Source organism: Lates calcarifer, linkage group LG13, assembly GCF_001640805.2.
Source record: "Lates calcarifer isolate ASB-BC8 linkage group LG13, TLL_Latcal_v3, whole genome shotgun sequence".
In the NCBI taxonomy this organism is placed as follows: domain Eukaryota; kingdom Metazoa; phylum Chordata; class Actinopteri; family Centropomidae; genus Lates; species Lates calcarifer.
The window spans coordinates 5,206,334-5,229,514 of NC_066845.1; the positions used below are offsets into that span (position 1 = coordinate 5,206,334).

The window sequence follows — 23,181 nt, forward strand, 5'->3', positions numbered from 1 at the left end:
AGAGAGAACATAAAAACATAAATAGACATTAAACCAATTAACAAAGTCACTTCCACTTTAACCTTGTAAAATGGATGATGTCACCACTAACTTCACTATGGGAACCTTCCATACAGCTGCCAACGTCCGAGCTACTAAAATATCCAATGGTAGTGAAATACACCAAGAAAAGAGACAACCGTCAGCACTTTCTTTTCCTCCTACAAAACTGAGAGTAAACCTTGAGCAGAACATGAATAGATAAATGAGCACCCAAGTAGGTACATAGCCACACACATTTGGGCAAAAATATTATTAAAAACATTTTTTGATACTCTAAAATCTGTTGTGCAAAATTGGAAAATTACTCAATGACTGACTAAACAGTCTTGAGTGCTTTTTTTTTTTCCTACTCCAATTGACAATTTTTGCCACCATGTGAAAACGCCTGCAGCCAGAGGGAGCACCGTGTTCCGCAGCATGGAGAACAGATGGCAAGGCAGAGCAGAGATGGCCGCCTGGAAAAAAAGAAGAGAAAAAAGAGACTCACACACTGAGACTCACACTGAGATCCGGCAGAACACAGCACACAGCGTCCCAATGAGAGCGATAGGGGTAGTGTGTGTCTGAGTTTGTGTACTTATGTCTGGTGAGTTGTGTCTCTGCATGTACTTGTCAAAGCTGTTTGCATGCTCTGGTGTGTGTGATGAGGCAAACGAAGTCTGGCCGGACACCACACAAGCACACATATCCAAAGCGCAGTGGTTTTCGCAGAGCGTCTAGTTGGGGGGTCCGGTCCTTTTCCAGTTTTAATAAGTGTCTAATGGACTTACCTCAGTATGTGGCTGTGGTCCTACAGGGCCGACAGAGATTGGCCACAGATGACAGACATTGATAGCTGGCTTCTAGGATACACAAAAGCAAACAAACAATTGAACCCATTGTTCACTAGCCACAATAATGTGGATAAATCTGAAAACACATCTTTGTATTTACTCATTCTGGCCTTCCATTTTAAGTGGGTGTTTCCCACCAAATGAACATTTTAATAGTAAGATGTTTCCATGATAACGCCTGCTGTTGAGCCAAACAGAAACCCAAATTAAGCAAACATAGAGAAAGTCAGGGGCAACGCAACATTTACCCTGTTAACTGCTATACTAGAAAAATGGCAGCATTCATTCGAAGTTTAGTGACATAGTGACTTGCAGTTTGTGCAGGGACCACCACTGGATGTGACCAGTTTAGTTTTAGCCACAGAGATATCAAATGAGAAATCGCTATTGACAGCGCTTCCTATTCATATATTATATATTCATATAAAATTGGATGCTTTCTCAATTTTAGACTCTGCGGTCTGCTTGGAGGGAAAGCACCATCACGACTGTGGAAGTGGTCACCGGGACAAATTTGCATTTTGGAGTTTACCTAAGTTGAAGTGCCACACAAATTTACTTGAGTTCAGTAAGCAAATACACTAACTGAGGTAATGCCATTGAGCTGAACTGATTTCAGTATGAAATTTGCCACTATGCATTGTTAAAATTGTCTTTCTGTGCGGCTTCCCTTCTTACCAAATTTTTGACAGAAATACACTGTTTTGTTGTTGTTTGCAATCCAAAAGCCAAGGAAGAAGAGATGTAATTAGATGTGGAAATCATACATTGCTTTGATTAGAAAAATTTCATTTAATTCAGTTCACAGATTCATAATCACTGACTTGTTGTTAAACTAAGTGGTCACATCACATCATGATTAAAGGGCACTGAAGTATGCACATCAATAAGTGAATGTTTCTCCATTGAAAGGCGCTTTGTAGTACATTCAGGCTATTTCTGGTCCAAGTTGTCATGTTCAGTTCAGTGTAAAACGTAGCCCAGCCTATACAAGTACTGTAAATGATGTTAATATCTCAGCATCATGTTGTTTATGACAGAGTTATCAGACTGTGATTGTTTCTGTGGCTTTCATCGTCTTTTAATAGGCTTTTAATGAGGAGGTAACATGTATCACAGCTGAGTTGGCACAAGTGAGGGAAGCACCACTGCTGAAAGCTACTGATTTGTTCAGTGGCAATGATGATTCAGTATAGTCAGTTCAGTTTGAAGATTTATTGTGACTTGTTTGTACATGTACTGAACACCTCTAGTTGTAACTGTTTAGGTGTGAACAGTGAAATCATTGTACAAACAGCATTTTTAAACATAGCAACATTCGTGTGAATGTGGCCTCCTACTATTGACAAAACACTGAAGTGTGCATTTGTGAGCACATTCATAAGTACTTGTAAGGACCAATGTGTGTGGATCAGTGTGTGTGTGGACTACAGACAAAGTACTGTATGCATGTGTGTGTATGTGTCTGTGTGTACTGTACGTTCATGTGTCCATTCTCTGCCTGTGTAACTATGCTTGTCTCGTGCCTGTTTGACAGCCTGTTTTCAAAAGACAAAGGAGACATGATCATGAGTGTCTTTTGTAAAAGATGAACAACAGCTGAGAGTCACAACAACAGTATTAAGCTGCACAGATAGCACCAGTCTGCTTTTATGAGGAAACAGCCCTTCACAACGAACAAGCAAGCTATGAGCAGCTAATGAAAAGTGAACAATAGCAGAGAGGCAGTCACGATAAATCTGTGTTGTGTCAAGAACAATCTGTTTTGCATGCCATTGTCTCTTCTGTGTGCTTGGTCATTGAAATATTTAATACCATGCTCTCTGGCAGAAAGTGGTGCCATAATAAGACACTAACTGAACTTTAGTCAGTCCTTTGCCACATTTCTAAAACTGTCTCCAGTATTCAGTTTATTATAATACACATTACAGTATATTGGGAATGACCAGTTTGAGGCAGTAGTTCATTTAAAACATTCTCATGGTTCACAGATTCCCAGAACCCCAATATCCCCAGTATTCCCACTCAGTATGGCAGTTGAGTTAATGTCCAAAAGGATGTATGGCAGCTTATGGGAAACTGTATATTGAAATATTTGTTGGAACATGAGTAAAATCAAACCACTGAAAGAAATCAGAAAAAGGTGTGCTCTATACATGCAACTGTAATTTAAAAGATTGACAAATAATACATGCCTGTTCATTATATTATACTGTAATTTGAGAGTATTAATTTGGTGGTAACAGAATTGTTTAGTCTCGAGTGTTAGCTATGGAGTCCCAAGTCCCATGTCAAATTCTAAGGCAAAAAATTAATTTCAAAATGTATAGATGTCATTCCTGTCTGATTTTTGACTTTCCCTTGAGGAGAAACTAAATGCCTATAAAGTGGAACCAGCCATCACTCATTCACATTAGCAAAGGAATGATTGTGTTACAGCTGAGGATCAGAGATTTTATGAGTAAATCTTGAGGCATGTTAAGGCATGATGTAGCAAAATGTGAAACACTTTCAAAAGCTGACAGCTGCCATATAATATTTCCTAAGGCAGTTATGCATTGGAAGCATTTTCAGGCACTGCACAGTACTTGTGCAGATAGGCAAATTCACCTGCAGCTGACACGTAACAGCATTTTTTGTACTTTTAAGAGTCTAAAGTGCTTTCTACAGCCCTCCCAGTCACTTATTTTTCTAATCTCAAAGACACAAACTCAACATCTCTTTCAATATCTAGCAATACACTCCTTTTCACATTGCCTATCACTTGTCTGTATGTGATAAATGTCTTCAGCAGCTTGTAGCATCTACTAACAAAAGAGTAGTGCCAAAAAGAACAAGAACCACCCAGACTGGATGAGAGGCAGATTTTGTTTGTTTGTTTGTTTTCTCTGGATTTTTTGAAGTATCATTTTAGGCAATAATTGTACTGTAAAAGAGCAGCCTCTCCCATCAGCACAACCATTAACCAGCATCAGTGCTCCATCAGAGCTCTATAACGGGGCACATTTATTTTGACACCATTTAATAGATCTTTAAGAGAAGAAAATGAACCTGTGAGTGAGGAGTTTTATCCTGTTATGCAGAATCCAAGTGCAGTAATTTTAAAATTGGATGACTAAATACACTGAGTTGCTTGGGATACATAGTCCAAGTTCTTTTGGCAAGCCATCAGACTCTGTCCAAAGATGTGTGGAAATGGGCTGACACTGCAATCACTGGAGTTAGAAATGGGGGTACTGACCATGAAATAAATCAGTAATAATGTAGATACAGGCACTCTTTTGGTCTAATCCACACCCTTGAGGCATACCATGCTGCCCCTGTAGCCTATTTGTGACACATTTGAGACATTTTGAGGATGTAATTTGAGAGCCTGTTGTCTGATTTAACTATCAGAAAGGATGTATTGTTATAATCTCAGCCTAAATGGAACAGAGCAGAATGTGGCTAACTTTAATCTACAGCAAACATATAAACCAGTAGCTCAACATAAGACTTTAAAACCTCACTATAACCTTTAAATTTGTGTTTTTACCAGCATTCAGTTATGTACTAGGTATATGTTAGGGCAGAGTTGCTCTGCTATGTCAAGACTTCAAAGATACACCCATTCTGTTATTTTTTTTTAATTTGCACATAAAATCTATTCATATTTCCTTTGAACTTTGCACCTCAGTCACTTTTGTTGCTTTGTAGAAATCTGCTGTTGTTATCTCTGGCTTCTTTGTGACACCTCCTCTCCCTTTGAGTCCTTGTCATGCACGCTTCTTATCATACACAGTGTCTCTAGAGCTACAGCGCTGAGCTGCATGCAAAAGTATGTTCACACACTTTTTGTCTGAATTTTAAGGGCATGAGTTATTTTTTCTATTTTGATAGTGCCTGTGGTGTTAAAATGGCCACATATCATTCCCCTGGCTTTCATCTTTCTGCACCAGTGTTAATTTCCAGTAGAATAGCTGCATCAAATATTCAGTGCTGCTCTCTATTTGTTTTCCTGCCAAAATGACCATTCTGCTTTCAGCCCCAATAACCCACCTGTGGTCAGTCTGCACACAAACAAATGTTTTGCAAATTATCACTGTTCCCTTCTGTTCTAAAACTGTATTCTGTATATATTTCTTCCCTTTTTTAAACTCTGTTATTATCCTCGTAGAGTTTGCATCTTGCTGCAGGGCACAGACAGAAAAAGTTATAACCCCAGTGTCTTCCCTGCATGTTTATATGAAGGTTGCAGACTTGAATGGGATTTCATTTTATTTTATTGAAATGAACTGGGACACCTGGCTTCTCCGTGAAACTTGTCTTCTTTTCTCACAGCCGTATGATCCCACTAACGCTCTCCCACAACTTTCCAACCTCACTATCTACCCTACCCAGCCATGAGCCCCACTTGACCCAGCAGCCTCCAGTTCCTGTACAGATAAAGACACTTTACTCCCAGCCCCTTAAAGCTTCTTTTCTCCTCTGTATCTTCAGGACCAAGGTGTTCCTCTGGACAGGGGGTTATTAAAACTCTTTGTGCCTCTGTCCTCTTCAGCCACAATGTCCCCTCTTTTATACTGACCCTCAACTTTCAACACTGCATTCCCTAAAAATCAATGGGGACTCTGAACTCTTCTGACATATAAAGTTTAGTTTCGTCTTTTCAGTTAGTTTACTTTATCTGCCCCAGATGTGACTACATGAGACATCTATTTCACTGAATTACAAAACGTGTCACCAGCGTCAGTTGTCATCTGATTAAGCAGAAGCCTGGCTTCTAATTTTCTGTGGCGTTTCGCTTTGTGCTGCAGCATGTCTAAATTTAGCCCACGTCTTTGTTTTCTCTGCCCCAGGAGCTGCTTGTCCATCTGCAGATGAGCTGCAGTAATGGTTTCTGAGTTCAAGCATATGCAGAAGCGTGATGAATGAATATCAATAAAACTAAAGCTAATAAATTGATGTTACCATAAGGGTAATCTATGCAACATGTTGCAAGAGTTCATTATGCTAAAGGGTTGTTTTTTTCCAGTGGAATGACTGTTTTAGCCCATTAACTACAAATCACGTACACTTAATGTTACTGCCATCCATCAACAAACATGAGTTTGTTGATTTGTTTTCCACCTTGCAGGTAACCATCGATTTCATTCATGATAGAGCAATATGAAAATGAACTTGTAGGAGCTGGCAATGAGTCACCTCTGTTTTCTTGCCAAAGATACATTAAAGTCCTGTGGTAATGCAAACATGAGCAGGGACTGCCCTGAAAACTCCTTCATAGTGATGTTGTTTTCTAGAAAGGTCTGACTTCTTAGATTTGAGAGACAGGTCCAGCATGCATTAGGATTTCTTTGAAGAAGTCAAACTCCAGAGATGAAAATGAGCAAAGATGGACATCATGAATAAAGTATAATGTGGATCAGAGAGATTCTTGTTTTAAAAACACGCAGAGCTTCCATGAATTTAGCAGAAAGTACGTTTTTAAAACAGTCCCAGCTCTTAAATGTGTTACCACATACTGATGCATACAAAATATACCTATGCTATCACCTACACCAAGAATATGCTTTGAAAAGTGGTCAGCAGTAGTGTACAGCATACAGAATATAGTGGGCTAACGTTCGCAGAACTACCTGTATAATAATTTAAGTTGTGAAAGTTTTCTAACTAAGAGGCATAGCACACGCACCACCACCACACAGGCTTCTCCATTCAAAGGTCACGCCACTGCTGCTTTCCTGCTGTCCCCATTGTTCGAGGTAGATACATCATTATCTCTTTCAAACCAACTTCCTGTCCTCCTATCCATTGCCTCCTTTCATTTTTCAGTCTTTTCTCTTCCAAACTCTTCCAGCCATGACCATGATGTCTTCCTAAAACTCTCATCTTTCTCTGTCTCCCTCCTTTTCTGCTTCCATGCTCTGCCTAGCTGGCTGCACAGTTGGCAAAATGAATAGGCATACTCATTCAACTAGCGCCTCTCTGTTGGTCCACTGCCCTAGGTGGCAGCGCTGGGCACCCAGCCTAGTCTGGCTCAGTCTAGTCTGGTTTCCACTACAGAGCCAATCGGGACCTGCCAGGCCTTACTCATGATTCACATCGTTTGCTTTCCCCTCATTCCCCAACATTATTTCTGTGAGTCATCTTTTCATCTTGCTGCCAGCCAAGATGCTTAGCCAGATGGGCAGATTTTCCAATAAACAACTTGCAGTTTTGATCTTGCGTTATGATATTATGGAGTCAACCTTGGCACAGGAAAAGTGCACCTGGCCTAAATGAAGGAAGTTTGCTACTGTGGCATAAGGATTATTTTTTTCAATGTTTTCTCTCTGATGTATTATATATAGTTACTGTTGGAGCAGGTTAGTCTGGCATACTCTGCATCAGTCAGTGATATGGAAACCTTGATACTGCTGCATGTCCGCTTGACTCTACTGTAATCTAAAGTATGTAATCTGTTTTTACGCCTCTGTGTATGCATAGAGGCTGCTCTGTTGTTGCAGTGTTCCTTTTCCCCCATTTTTCTTGTGCTGTTATAATTTTCTAACTGTTAAAATGGTAAATGACGCTTTGCTAAAATCTCCCAGTCACACCTAGTTTCTGTTCCTACACCTGCCAAGTTTCCCAGTCAAACACAGCTCTTATATAGTTTATATAGTTAAGTGAAAAATAAAAATATGTATATCTGTCAACATAAAGCAGTGCAATTTATAGTCAGTTAAGGGCAGTAATACAAGAAAAAATCACATATTGTTATTTCTTTCCAACATAACCCTGCTCAGATCCCTATTATTGAAGTCACTTTGACAGGAAACAGAAAAGTCAGATTTGTGATTTATTGTTGGTATTTTCAAGCAGTTTGTTGAGAAAGGGATATTAGGATGAAGACCAGATTAGTTTGGAAAAGTTGAGTTGAGAATACTTCCCCAAATCAGGGCAGTTGCTAATTCTAAAGTTTGATATACTGCATTAGCATTTTTAGTTTGTCAGTTCTCAGTAGGACGTAATTTGTAACTCCACAAAATAATGCAGTTAGCTAATGATATACTTGGTCACTTGTTATTTAGTTACTTCTGGTGGTGACAGGCTGGTTAGCCACACATGGCAGACTGGGTTAGAGTAAAGAAACACACTGTGTGCATACACTTTTAGTTTTGAACAGGTGCTAAAGAAACAATTCTCCAAATACACAGAATATTGCTTTTAATATAGCAGGTTATAGTTGCTAAGCTATGACTGGACAATCACAGACTGGAGGAGAGCTTTAGGTCAGTTGATGACAATTTTTGTATTGTATTTCTGAACTGCCTTTGGGAAAACTCATAGCTTTATCTTTCACCACCACAATCACCACCACCTCTCTGTGGACTGACATTTGGCCTGTTCTGGTTCCACACAAAGAGGCCACGTTCTGAGCAGCCAGTGTCTGCCGAAGACATCTCTAGAGTCTAGCTGGCACTGCCAAGACACGACAGCACTGTCAACACGCACTAGACTCTCTCTGTCTCCCTGGTCATTCTCTCATGGCTTTCCCCTACCCCACATGCTCTGCCTCTCTCTTTTCTCGTTATCCTCCCTTCTCAAAAAAACCTCATCATGTCTTGCCTCGTCTTGCCTTCTCTGTCAATACGTGTGACATCACTTCTGTTGTTTGTTCTGTTTGTCTCGTCCTTTCTTTCTCACTCTCTTGCATCTCTTTGTTCCCAGCATGTAGCTGTGGCAGATACTGTGATGGCTGTGTCGTGGTTCATTGTTTGCAGTTCTGATCAATTTAAATTTATTATGATTAGTGTTTGCATGTGATTCCGGGCCTGATGACAGAGAACAGTCAATGGCTGTCATTGCTGTTTAGGGTAATTCTGTGTTGCAGGGTAACAAGTGGTGGCAGTAACATGCTGCCATGTTTCTTTCATTTTTATTCCTCTAATCTGTCCAGCATGATTGCTGTTGGCTCTGCTGTTATGTTTCCATCCTTCTATCGTATGATCCATTTTCTAATTGTTGTATTTGGTGTCAGATGTGTGGCCTGGCCGTTCCCCGACTTTGTTTTCACTGTTGTTGCATCTTGTTGTCGTTGTTATTCTTGTTGCTGTTTTCGTTGCTGTGCTAAGTGAAGCATGCCACCGCCCTGCCCTGTGATGTCCTAGGCAAGGTGGTACGTACGGGGCGTGTATCTGCAGGGTGTCTGCAGCAGTGGTGTGTTGTGTAAACAGTCTCAACACAGATGGTGCAGCATGCCCCTACACATGGCAGGTTCACAGCCCGGGGAGCTCACCATCCTCCTCCCTCCCTCTCTCTTACTCCCTGTCTCGGTGTCTGTCAATGTCTGTCACTTTCTGTATTTCTTTCTGTCTTCTGCACCTGCTGCCCTTGTCTCTGTTGGTGTGCCTTGCTGTCTGTCTCTGGGTCTGTTTTTCTGTCCGCCTGTGTCTCTGTATGTTTCTTTCTATGTGTGTATGTCGTCCTGGCACTGCACACCAGTCCTGCAGACAAAGTTCCACCAGTTTGTTACAACTTGGATCTTTGATAGTTTAGGCCACCATTGCTACTTGTTATGAGAACGTTGTACTCACCAAAGTAGTTGCTGAGATCAGCAAACACAGCCGCCACTTTATTTAGAGGTACAGGCAATAGCGGTATTGCATTGTAAAATTGTTTGCACCCAATGTTCGACAAATTGGTTTTGCTTTATGCTTTGATGGCAAACGTTATTACTAACTGAATTATGTTTGCAGGCACCTTTTCTTTGCAAGTGCTGCAATTTGGGTGCAGGACTTTGACACCCAAGACTGGAGTGTGCATCCAGAGTTGAGAGTATGGTTAGGTTTAGGTTACAGAAGCACATTAGTTAAGGTGAGGGCAAAATCAAATCAGAGGATAAATTTATCTTGTCTCGTGCTGCAAGTCACTGTTGACTTTTTCAATACTAAACCAAGACCATCATCTTTGGACTGCAACTTTGTATTGTGTGTGAAAGGTGCTTCATAAGTAAAATGTATTATTATTATTATTATTATTATCTTTCCCTTAACCAAGTGCTCTGAGTGCTTGACAATAAACATTAAAAGTTTAATTGTGCTTCACTTGCTGTGAGCAGATATGGTATTGCAAGAGCTGCTGTGGTAGGAAAATAAATAAGATCTGTTGTCAGTGAATACTAAGCAGACAAAAGTTTGTGACTCTATGTTTCCTCATTATGTTGATAAAAAGATAAAGTGCAACTCGGGTAGCCACTTCCCTCTTCATCCTAGAGGAAGGATCCTTTCCCTGTTACTCTCCTTGAGATTTCTTCTATTTTTTCCATTAAAAGCTTCTTCAGTTCAAGATTCTAAGAACAGAAGGTGTAATACTGAACAGATTGTTAAGCCCTTGAGGCAAATTTGTGATTTGTGATGCTGAGCTATATAAATAACTAACTTACAAAACAAATCAGTATAACAATATATAGTAATATACTGTATGTAGTAAACCAGAGATGCCCCTTAAATCATTCAGCTGTTTCTCTTTTGCTTTTCAGCCATGCTATCTGAGAATTAAGAGTCCTTTTTTAGAAGAAATGAATTAAATTTAAATGCAGGTACAAACAAGATATCAGTCTAATATACTGAATGTGTAGTCACCAGTTTTATACCTCACAGGCCTGTGCGAAACACTCACTGCTTTTATTGGCTTTCTTGCTCTTCTTTTTCCTTTGGTCTGCTTGTCGACAGTGATTGAGAAATGAGATGAGAAAATGGAAAAAGTCAAAGCTTCTTTGCTTTTGCAGCATGTTCAGCCTGAGATCTATCCATTTTAAGGGGGCTGTTTCATATCCTCTTTGCACATGTTTATATTTCATTTCATTTTGCATATTCAAATACTGCAAATATGAGACGGAAGCCCTGGAATCTTATGGATAGCTAAATAAATGTCTCCCCTATCAACAGTGAACTGTAATTTATGATATCCAATGATCCAAGCCAGCCAGAACAGCTTTCAATCTTCCGCTGAATTTTTTCCAGATACATCCAGAAAGCGGTGTTTTTATTTTTATCGATGGCACTTTAAAGCAATCAGACCAGTGCTGCTATTTCCTTTCTGCAATGGAGGAGTGAAATGGAGAGATGGAGTAAGAGGGTGGGAAGATATGAGAGGAGGAGGAGGATGAAAAGAGGGAAAGTAGGACAGAGAGATGACTGACTGTTCCAGCCTTCTGGGTAGTTTGTAGTCGTAACTGGTCTTCTGTTGGACCTGATGGGGAGGTTCTGCTCCCCAGTTCACTGAACACGGTGTGTTACAAACCAATTGAGCCAATTCAGCACAGGTGTCCTGGAGTTATGGGCAGGGAATTAAATTTTCTGTCAAGTGATGACTTCACTTACAGCTAAACTTGCCAAGTCTGATTAGATGCTGTCAAGATGGATGTTTTATCTTGTTATTTACTCTTACAATTACAAGACAAAAGGAAAGATGGAATCATATTCTAGACTTCCATAAACCATTTGGAAGAAACAAAAGCCACAAAGATTAATTCAGAACAGTATGTGTTATATCACATATTATTATATGTATCCTTCAGCATGAGATAGAAAAATCCTCTGTGTATATGTTGTGCTAGACCATGTTTTTAGTTCCCGGCCAGCACAGAGAACAAACATCATACACACATTTGACCTTGTTCTGAGCTCTACTAAAGGAAATAAAGAATAACATATCTTTTTGGTTATTTATAAACAGGAAATATATCAGCTCAACACCATAAGGAATGAATCATGGGGTGAATTGTTCTGTTTACAGCCTGTACTGAATTGAGAGCCTTTTGAGCAAAGTATTTCTAGTGTATAGCTGTTCAATTAGTTGATCAACACAAAAGTAACAGCAATTTTGTCATTTATCACACAAAAATACCAAATATTCCTGCCTCTAAAATGTGAGAATTTTTTTGCTTCTCTCTGTTTTGTGTCACTTTAATTGAATATATGTCACCCAGGACTCTCTGATCATGGTTGACAGGATTTGTCATTTAATTAATAATAATAATAATCAATTGACACATTTATATATTTAAAAAATTATTATTATTAGTCACAGCACCTTTTCTACACTACATTGAAGACCCACTGAACACCCATACACATGACACCATGAAGAACAATTTGACCAAACTAACAAAACTTACACTGATAGAGCAGATTTTGATATAAAACTAACATCAGTAGTAACTTAAATAATATCAGCCAATTCTCAAGCACTCAAAAACTTTTGCTGTGCAGATTTGTATAAAAAAATATTGAACTTACAATAAACAATGAACAGAAATTAAATAAGGTGGTTGGTTTAATGTGTTTGTTTGATTTTATACAGCTGTCATACAGCATTATCACATGTTGAACATGGTTTTTAATAAGGTGATTTTAACGTTTATTGCCTTTTTTCTTCGATTTCCATATCTCTGAAACAATGATCCTCATTTTCTATGTGGTGAATTATTATTTCTTGGCTACTCAGAAGAGAGGGTTGAACTCTATGTGATCTGTAACAGGAGCAGGCTTGTCCAGGTACTGAAGGCAACATACTGTAGATATGAGATGACAGATCAGAGGTCAGGACTGTAAGCAACAACAGGGAACTATTCACTTCCTAACCTGTCACTCCAGATCTGGATTCAGCAGGGCAGCGGTGTAGCCCTGCAATACTTCAGACCCCAAATCCCACTGTCTGTAAAAATGCTCTGTGCTTTATTTTCAGCAGTGATATTAAATGAAGCACAGATGAGGACAGAGGTAGAGTGGATCCCGGGACAACCATGTTACTGTTGTGTAGACCACAGTAATACAAACTGACATGCCTTTATTTGTTCCTCCCCTTTCATCTAGTTTTATTTTCCCTGTGCCTGCATTTGTTCACCTGCAGGTATCTTGAGGTGAAAATGTAGTAATATCAAATTCCATCTCTGCTACTCATCTTATTTTAATATATTTGATTCAAAGCAGAGGCAATAGTAAACAAAGATATGACAAGAGAGGCTGAGAGTAAGTGAGTTTTTTTTATTTTTTATTTTTTTAGATTAAGATTCTTTTAAAACATTTCCATTTTATTAGGTTGTTGTCAGTGGAGAGAGATAGGAAAATGCAGAGAGGTGGGTAGTAACAAGCAGACATCAAGAACCAATCATGTCACATTGTCCTGATTTGTCTCCACAAATCTTAGTCCAACCTTGAATCAGTGCTCACCGTTCTGGTAGAGATATCTGGAGAGGAAGTATATTTACAACAATCCTCCTTTTTGACCATAAAGGTCAGCCACTGTGCAGTTTATTTTATAGATAATATTTTATACAGTACATAATCTTTTTACTTCAGCTGTCACAATGTCAGTTTATGGCAAAGCAAGGGATACAGACAGAAACTTTCTGTTGAATATTTGATGATATAGTGAATATTGATAGCAAATATTACATTTCTTCTACTAAAGAAATGTAAACATGTACTTGCCATTTTTCTTTTGTTTGAGTAGCTGTGCAACAGTCATGTGCCACTGTGTAAAATTCATGATTGGCTTACCTATTGAGTTAATGTATTCAAAGTGTCCAGTGTTTCTTTGAGTGTCTCTGTTATAAAAGTGCTACTTATCAGCAAAGGATCCAATATCCCTTAATGTGTCTAATTGGCTTTAAGTGCACTTAAAATCAAAGAGGAACAGCATGTTGTCAGTGTATTGTTACCCTAATTTAACAGTTAATTTCCGGTTGTATTAGGACTTGCAGGGCAAATTTTTGCCTCTGAGATCACAAATAAAGGAGTACTCCACTGATTTAGCATTGCTCCCCTGTAACACTGTTGGACCCATGATTGACATTTTTTTTTTTTTTTTTTTTTTCAAAATCAAAGTAACAGAACCATGTCATCTTTTTATTTACCTCATTCTTCTTCCTTATCCAACAGGTCCTCCCATCTGAATAACCCTATATGTGTTTGTCCCATAGAAAGATCATCATTGTGGTCAAAATAAACCACCTCAACCTCCTCCTTATGCAGTGCCTCCAATTTGTCACTCTATGACACTGTCACCTGACTTCCTCCCCTGCTCCTGTTGTAATTACTGCAACCGCTAGAGGGCTTTGTCATGTGAATGTAAACATGTCGTCTTGGGGCATGTGCTGAAAAGACTGATAGTGTCTCACATGAAAGCTAGGTGTCATTTAACAATAAGCTGCTCACTCAAATGACCTATGTGGTTGTTTCAGCTCAATTGCCAACTGTTCAGTAAGTGATTTTGGTGTGTTATGTTAGCGGTCGTTAATGTAGCTTTGCAATTCTAGCCTTATACATAGATGACGAGTGGGCTATAAAACTTTGATAAACTCACTTCTTTCTTCCACATTTTGCACAACGTCCTCTGGAGCCACAAGAGGCTTTATATAACTTTCTGCAGGTAGTACTTTCCAAGACCTGCAAACAGACTTTGATGTTTAAAGTCTGTGGAATTCCCACATAAAAAAGGGGAAACTTTGATTTCAAAGCCAGACAATAAAACAGCTACAGATATTAAATGTCTATCCCTGATAGGAAGCCACAAAAACCCAATAACTATTGTTACAGAATAATCCATCATGGTGGTAATGGAGTATGGCAGGACAGGCTGTGCCTGAGATGTTTTTTTTAATCTATTGAATAACAGGATGAGTTGAGGGTTTTTGATTAGAGTTTTTGCCTCTCTTTAAACCCACTGTGCATGACTTTGATCCTGAGGTAGCCTTGCTGGTGCTGAAGAAACAAGATTTTCATTTGAAAAAAGGCATCATATCTGTGCAGATTGCACCCTTGTAGGACCTTGGAGACATATTGCTGAAGTATAGCTTTGTCTTAACAACATAATAATGGCTCTTGTGTCTTCCACAAATGTTGCCATGTTGTTTCAGGCCTTCCAGAATTTAGGTTGCTTATTGATAAATAGAAAAGCCTGCTCTCTGCTCCATCTTTAGAATCAAAATGAATGAACATCACATCACATGAAATAAATAATGCTCTGTGCTAAAAATGATTGTCCAACATGTTTCCAGAATTAAAATCTGACAATATTGGTCCAAGATTTATGTAAACTCAATTATACCTAAAAATAATGAGATGTTGATGGGATATGAAGACTTGATGAAAGATGAAAATATTCACAATTTGCCTGCTTTTCATTTACAAATGTGTCTGCTATGATGTGGAGAATTAGCAAACTAGGGGAACAAGCTATTTTTAATTTAATTGTAAATTCAGTACTGATTATACTTGGACCAGTCATACAAGGCTTAGTCTTCTTCTCCCAAGGACTATGTCTTTTTGTGGTACCATGTATATTTGTGTGTGTGTGTGTGTGTGTGTATGAATAAGAGAGAGAGAGAGAGTGAGGTCCCACACCTGCTAACCCGCACCAGCCTCATTCATGTTTCATTACAACCCTCAGCCCTAAAATTAGGATGGTTGCATCAAATCTTCAAACTTGGAGGGAAAGAGAGGAGACGAAGAACATTTCATTCTTGGGACCTTTCTAATCCCTTTGACTGCTCTCTTCAACCCCCCACTCCACACACACACACAAAAACACACACGCAAACACACACCACATGGACTGACTCCTCTGTGCACGCTGCCCCCATCACATCCACATTATTACACAGCAGCTAATCCTGTTTCCCAAATCCCAGTACCTTGGACTCCACTGAGAAAATCCTATTGGTGCTGCACATTTCTCCATATGCTTTAGCATACAGGAATCCACTGCCCTCCAGACTGCCTTTGTCTCCTTCCAGCCTGCCTTCCCGATGTTTTCCCCTGTAAATCACCCCCTAAATCCCTGCACCCCATCCATAATCAACAATGTCTCAAGTTTATTATTGCATGCATTGTTGTGAAGAATATCTCAGACAGACACAAAAACACACAGACAAAAGGGACACTTGCCATATTTCCCTGCCCGCCTGCCTGCCACTCTGTTGTTTTGCTGTAACTAACTTAGTGGTTTATTTATTGCTCTGTTTGTTTATTGATAAAGTTTTAGTTAAGAATTCATGAGGCTGTATTCTTTGCCATGAAACTCAAGCGCTTGTTACTAAGAGAAACGAGAGAATGGACTGTCAGATCACCTCCATTCAATCTGTACAGCTTACTTCATTATTAATTGTGTGACGTTTGTGCTTGTTGTGAGAGGTCATGTATGTGACTGTGCATGTGTGCATTTGTGTGGGACTGCACGTCTCTCCAAATGTGTAATAAGTGACAAGCTTTTCTCAGCAGCCAGATGATGCCTACTTCACCGTGTGGCAAGGCAGCTGCTCTAAGACTCCTCTGCCAACAGTATGGATTAAGTTGTCTGTGTGTGTGTGTGTGTGTGTGTGTATATATAAGTGAGAGTGTGTGACGGATAATCATGCTCTATGCTCATCTGAATACCTGTAAGTGCTTCAGTAGCATCGTGGGATTTCAGCAAGGTTGCATGTTTAGTTGTGTGCTCGCAATTAACCATCTGTCTCTCAGCTTACGTCTGCCTGTAGTTGTCATGGTATTTGTGTGTGTGTTTCTCTGGGTGTGTGGATGTGGGAGAGAGGCTCCTATAGGCAGAAAGGGGCATGTGAAAGAGGTGTGTGTTTGCCATGTGGAAAGAAAGCCTGTGTGCTCTAATGAGACTGACAACAACACTAGGTAGGAACCGTGTTGCTGCACGCTGAGCTAGCAAACATGCACACACACACAAGGGCACAGGTTTGGTTTCACAGGTATATACAAGTAATGTGATTATTATTTTCTTTCTTTATATAAATTTGTATTGTCTAACAAACAGGGCTGGGCAAGTCACGTAAAAACTGTTATCAATTACTCATTACACATTCAATCATTGAAAAAGTAATTACATTACTTAAATTCCTCAGCAGCAAAAGTAATGTTACATTGCTTAAAGTTACATTCATTACTCAACTGTCAGCACTATCAGAAGTGCCTTTAAACAACTTCACATCCTCCACACCCACATGTCGCATCTTATGTATTTACCATGGGGCAGGTCACATTTCTCATTTAACATAATATAGAAGTAGGACTGAACAACACTACCATGTGGAGAGATTTGATAACCATCCAGCAGCTAGCTTAGCAAGCTTAGCTTCTACAACTGAGTTGACTTTTGGTAGAGACTGACACCTTCCCCCACACCTAAACCATATCCAAGTCCAGTCTGGCCTCTGACCATAGAGATTAAACTTCCTTTCTATTGCTCTGATTAAACTGGTTATCGTGTTTTCCATAATAATGTTAACATACCAGAAGCAGCCACATAAATTGTTGCATTATAATGCATTAATCCTACAATTACTTATAATTTCTTTGATAGGGATATGATTCTTTTTGATAAATATTGTTATGTTAATTAAAAAATATTTCAAATTAAAAAATTCACACTGCCATTTCTGATGTCAATAAGCGACCTTTAAACTCAATAAATATTCTATTTCTATCTGTACTGCAGAGAAGAATTATCTGTAAATAAAAACAGCTAAATTTTCCACAGATAAAAAGTTGAAGACCTTTTTTAAGCTTTTAGTAGTGTCTGAAATCTTTCCCACAAACTGCTTGTCGGTCAATTTATATGTTGTCTGAGAGACAAAATCAAGGGAGAAAAAGTATGCAAATCTCTTGCCACAGAGGTCTCAGGTGAAAACAGGTGCAGCAGTTTTGATCTCAGTTTAACTCTGCAGATAAGGTTGATTCTTAAGAAAAAAGAAAAACACATCCACAGAGAGTCTAATGTGCTAACTTGTTGAACCTAAAACATTTCACCAACCTCTGCAAAATTAATTAATTGGGTGCACGGCAGCTTCAGTGGCAGTTCAGAAGCCTCACTGATAACTGGTGGTAAATTGAGGAAGATAAATGGCCGTTTGAACTAAATTATATCAAGCAGAATTCACCACTCCGTCATTAGATCAAAGCAACACTTGCTGGTGTCAGCTATAATCAAGCCATCACTTCCTTTGCGTTTGGTTGTCTCAGATTTATCACACGTCAGAGGACGATACACAGGTTAAAAAATGTGTTTGTGTGTGTGTTTGTCTTAATCAAATATCAGGGAGAGGGATTTACAAAGCCTCACCCCATCCATCAGTGCTACCGTGCTGTGGTCCTGTTCACACACTTGTCACAATATTTAGATGATCATGAACTATGTGAGACATGGTAAAAGCTGCTCGGCACTTTTTGTAAATGAGCTTGTCTCTGAGGAGTAAACATAACTGAGTCTCGCTCTGAATCTGTGTGTGTTTGTGTGCATGTCTGTAAGTGTGCGTGTCTGATCAGATGTTTTAGATGGAGCTATTTATTCTCTCTGGCTCAGCAGATGTGTGGCGTGCAAGTAATACAGGGTTCATGATGTTGAAAAACACTTTGCAACATGCATGATTACCACCTATTCAACCGCTATGATCCATCGACTAATGTGCAGCATGTGCAGGAGCCATGTAGTGAAACCCAAAGGGAACGTATGCTGATGTACCGGTATACATTTGCAATGTGTTGTAGACGTTGCTCTGAGCTGTTTATTATATTGAGGAACTTCACAGTGTCAACTTGCAAGGTCAATCTGTTCACATGCACATATGCTTGAACATTAATTATTTAAAACATTAATAATTTTGATCATCATCATACCACATGGTCAACTATAGGTACTAATACTGATAGCTGATACTGTTAATTAAGATTTTCTTTTCCTTAATGATAACTTTCTTTGACTCTTTCTTGAAAGTAAAACTGCTGATCTTTAGATTACAAGTCTATTGTATTTGTAATTTTCCAGCAGTAGATCCAGTCTCTTGAATAGGTCATTACTAATCGTATCACATATCCTGTTGATTGTTTCCCTGACTTGGTTGCTGATTTACTCAAGAGGCCGCTAAAGTTAATTTGTTTTCCTGGCACTCATTTAGATGACTTAGTTACTTGTCTAAATGAGTGTTTATGTTGTTGCTGTGAATAATTGTGTTGTTTGAGTGAGTTGCTATGGTATGTTGTTCTGATGAAATAGAGCTAAACCTTTCCCCTTTTTGAGGTTGGTATTACATACCTAGCATGAATCCTTCTAAAAGCCTTCGTCACAGCTTTTAGAGACCAGAAAACACATGCCCTTTGACTCTGCCTACCCAACAAAATGGTTTTTTGTGCTTTTTCAAATGTGTTTTCTGCACTTAAAAGTTAGTGTTTCCATTGCTTTTACAGGTATTCTACAAGGCTAAAGCTGGTTTTCTGTAACAACACGTCAGGTCTACAGCATTGACAGAGATACCATATAGGGACTTCAAGAATGTGTCATCCCTTACATGTTTCTGATGCCACTAGAGTTTGTGAAGAGTGAAGACAAAATTAAAGAACTCAAAGAAAGACTTGAAAGTCTTCTTCTTTTCAGTACAGCAGTTACACTGTTAACCTGCTCATTACTCTGTATGACTGAATGAAGCACATTGACTGCATGGCCTTAGTCTCCTATACAGAAATGAGAGAGAAAGAAAGTTATAAGGCACCTGCTTTGATGTAATTCATTTCTATAAATCTATGTGTGTAGCTTACTGTTGCTCTGTATCACAAAGTAAATGACAGAAGTATAAATAGTTACTATGGGAACTATAAAGCATGACACAGCCTGATCATAACAACGTGTGTCTAGTGTTGTGGAGATGACATGAGATGATTTCAATGGCTGAACTCCAACTCTCAACTATAGATAAAAAACCTACATCATTGACACCTATGGCAAGATTCCCTTTAACCCCTTGCATTGACTGTAAATCCAGCTCTACAGCTATGTTAGCTGCTCTTTGATACTGTACTTACACACATTGGTGTCCTGAGCTAAAAGCTAACATTATATGCTGACTTCACTCTGAACCAAAAATGTCAGTGTGCTGGTGGCTCTAAAGGAGAAGTTAGTCCTTAGGATACATCCTCTGGGGATCATGAATGTTTGTACAAGTAGTGGCAATCCACCCAAAAGTTGTGCATGCCACAAGCATTTTTTCAATTTCTGGATGAAAAAAAGAATCAAGTACAGGACTTGTTGTATGTTTTGTAGTCATCATAATTCTTAAAAATACACCCAAAAGGATTTTGTTTGCGTCAGTGATGGTATAATGCTGGTAAAATGGGACCATCTGAACACTATTTGCAGCACCAAATTGCCCATAAACACAACCAGAATAGCTGGAGAATAGGCTGAATCAAAAAACAAATAAAAGGAAGAGAATGGACATGAACAGTCTTGCATTTCTGAAATTATGGACATTCGAAATCACTCTCCAAACTTCAGACTGCCCTAACCATGACCCCTTCATTTTGTTTACCATATACACTATATCCTGTCCTTGTATTGGCCCACAGTGAGCTCTAACTGTGTTGCTAATTCACATAAAGCAATAAATCATGATCATAGGTGCTTGTTTTTATTGTCATGACAAAACAGATCACATCAATTCACATGATCCTGTAGACCCACAACATACAGACTAAAGACATTTTAAACTTTTTAAAGGCATAAGTAAACACTCCTTGTTCACCCCAGTATGATTTTTTTCTTGTTTTGACAGAAGAGACCTAATGTTTTCTGTGTACAATCTAAAGACATATACTCTTGGGTACTACAGGTTTGATTCCAGCTCACAGATTTTGTTTCATGCCTCCCTCTGCCCATCTTCGCTGTCACTCTCCCTTATGCTGTCTAGTATTAAAGCAGTGATGGCTCAAAATAGTCTGTCTCCCTTGCCCCATAAAATCACTTCAGTATATCCACTGCATGTAAATCCACCCCCTCTCTTCTTTATATGTGGGTTGTGATTCTTGTGTCGGCGAGCCTGTGTGTGTGTGTGTGTGTGTGTGTGTGTGTGTGTTTTTTTTTTTATAGAAAAAAAAATTCAACATGGAGGAGTCAAATAGGAGTCACAGCCCTATGTTTTATTCATTGTTGCTCCGCTGTACGGCCATGTTTTCACTTATATTGCTGTTGTTTTCAGAGAACATTTTAGAGAGCAGTCCATGCCAATCAGTCCCTACTCCTTCACCATCTGCTGGTTTGGTGATTGGAGGATGGTCAGATGGTCCCCAGAGAACAGAGGCCCTCTTAGGGTTCCAGGCCTGCCTGTGAGGCACCCTAAGCAGACAGAGCCACCAGACAGCCTCCTCAGGCTATTGTATGACCCATAACTCACACCATGGGCCATCATTTACAGGAACAACTTTCTGCAGTGGTAAATCTTACAAAATTGGGAAGACTGTCATGACATGGACTGTTTTTTTTTTTTTTTTACTAAGGTATCTTTTTTTGGATGTTAACTGTCAATTAAAATATATATTATGTTGCCTAAGAGGTAAGATCTGTGTGAGATCTTACTCTTTCCCCCTTCAAAGTGACAAGTTTAATTCAATTCAGTTTTGATTCACTTCAGGTCAATTCAGTTTACATTTTGGAACAAGTTGAGTCTGTTACTTTTCCCAAAGTTCTCTTGGGCTTTCACACACACACATTGTATTAACCAGGATATTTTGATGAGCCTCTGATTTTTTTTTTTAAATATGAATAGCCTGAGTGTAAAAGACCTTCTCTTTCTTTCATAGGACAGTTGGAGTGATTTTATGAAGGGTGATTTTTTTTTTTTCACTTTAGCAATAAAACATGTTCCATTTCAGTAAACCCAATAATAAATCCAATAAAGATGAATTTAATGCAACATAAAGTCACATTGTGCCACAATTACCTAGAAAGAGTGTATGAGTGTCATGTTTGATAAATTGAGACACACTTTATGTAAATTCATTATGTTAGATGAGATATACTGCCTGTACCGTTATATTAGAATATAAGATTACCGCAGGGTGACCAGCAAGGTCTAAGCTAATGTGCATGTGTGTCTTAGTGTGTGTGAATGTGTGTGTCTATTCCATTAAGGGGCTCTGACGGTCTCACAGTAATTCCGCTTTTCTCCTACCATACATCTCTATCTCTATGTGTGTGTGTGTGTGTGTGTGTGTGTGCGCGCGCCTTTCCTCATGCCTGCCTCCTCCTTACTATCTCCACCAGCCAGGGAGACACTTAACATCTGGAGAGGGACCCAGGTACAGGTGTGATAAAAGCCTCTGAGGAGAGGGAGCAAGAGAGAGAGAGAGAGAGAGAGAGAGAAAGAAAGAAAGAAGAGCACTGTGTATGTGTGTGTGTGCACAAATTGCAAAGTGAAGGGTTTGTGCATGTCCATGTGTGTGTGGGGGAGGGTGAATTTGTACCAAGATACAGATATAGATACAGAGACACACAGGAAGAGGGCAAACGGAGAGGAGGTGAAAAAGAAAGGCATCTTGCTATGAGTGGTTTGTTGGAACCGAACCTGGTAACCCCCAGCGCCGTCAGCACATTAAATGGATGAGGGCCAGCAGGCATGTAAATGGGTGGACAAGATGAAAGGCAGGGGATGGAAGGGTGAAATGAAAAGAAGAAGAAGAAGGATAGGAGAAGGTGAGCAGGAGTCGGCCAAGAACAGCTGGGGAAAATGGGAGGGATGAAGAGAGAGAAGATGACCCCTGGGGAGCCTCATCTCCCACATCAATTATGGAAGAAGAGTGTGTGTGTGTGTGTGTGTGTGTGTGTGTGTGTGTGTGTGTGTGTGTGTGTGTGTGTGAGTGTGAGTGTGTGAGTGAGTGAGTGAGTGTGAGAGAGACGGCAAGAGCACAAGAGCACTCTTGAAGCTGGAAAACAGCTCAACAAATGCAGCGGTCATGTCCATCTAACCCTTTTTGTACAGACACAAACACACCAATCAACCTCAGCCCAGCACTGAACTAATTTCTTGGAAAAAACTTATAATTACACCATAATGACATAATAGATTAAATTTTATATCATGTGCAGTGGTAGGAGAAGCATTCAGTTGTTTTACTTGAGTAAAAGTAGCAACACCAAAATGAGGAAATTACTCCATGTTTACAAGTAAACATCCTACATTCAAAATTTAATTAGGTAAAAGTAGTACAGTATCATCAGAAAGAGCTGCTTTAACAGGTAGTCTGGCAATTTATCTCTGTCTTGTATATTGTAAAATTTGATTATTGTTGCTACATAATTTTTCACATTTATTTGAGTTTAATTCCATTACATTTTAGAGCCAAATATGTCATTTATGCCACTGCATATACAATATTTTGCAGCTGTTGTTGCTAGTACCTTTTTCACATTAAGATAACTACACAGCTTTATGTAAAATAATTAAAAATGGCTACACCTCAGCCAACTAGCAGTAAAATTCTGCTGATATGCTTAAGCATCAATC

The 23,181-nt window shown here is 39.2% G+C and overlaps 1 protein-coding gene across 1 annotated transcript in view; it reads left to right on the forward strand.

The window, feature by feature from the left end:
* commd10 (COMM domain containing 10) overlaps positions 1-19,257 on the forward strand; it is a 74,097-nt gene extending 54,840 nt beyond the window's left edge. Inside the window, exon 7 of the mRNA XM_051075147.1 lies at positions 19,094-19,257. Coding sequence (XP_050931104.1) covers positions 19,094-19,126 — 33 coding nt within the window. The 3' untranslated portion in view covers positions 19,127-19,257. The remainder of the gene's footprint in view (positions 1-19,093) is intronic.
* Positions 19,258-23,181: the final 3,924 nt, after the last annotated feature.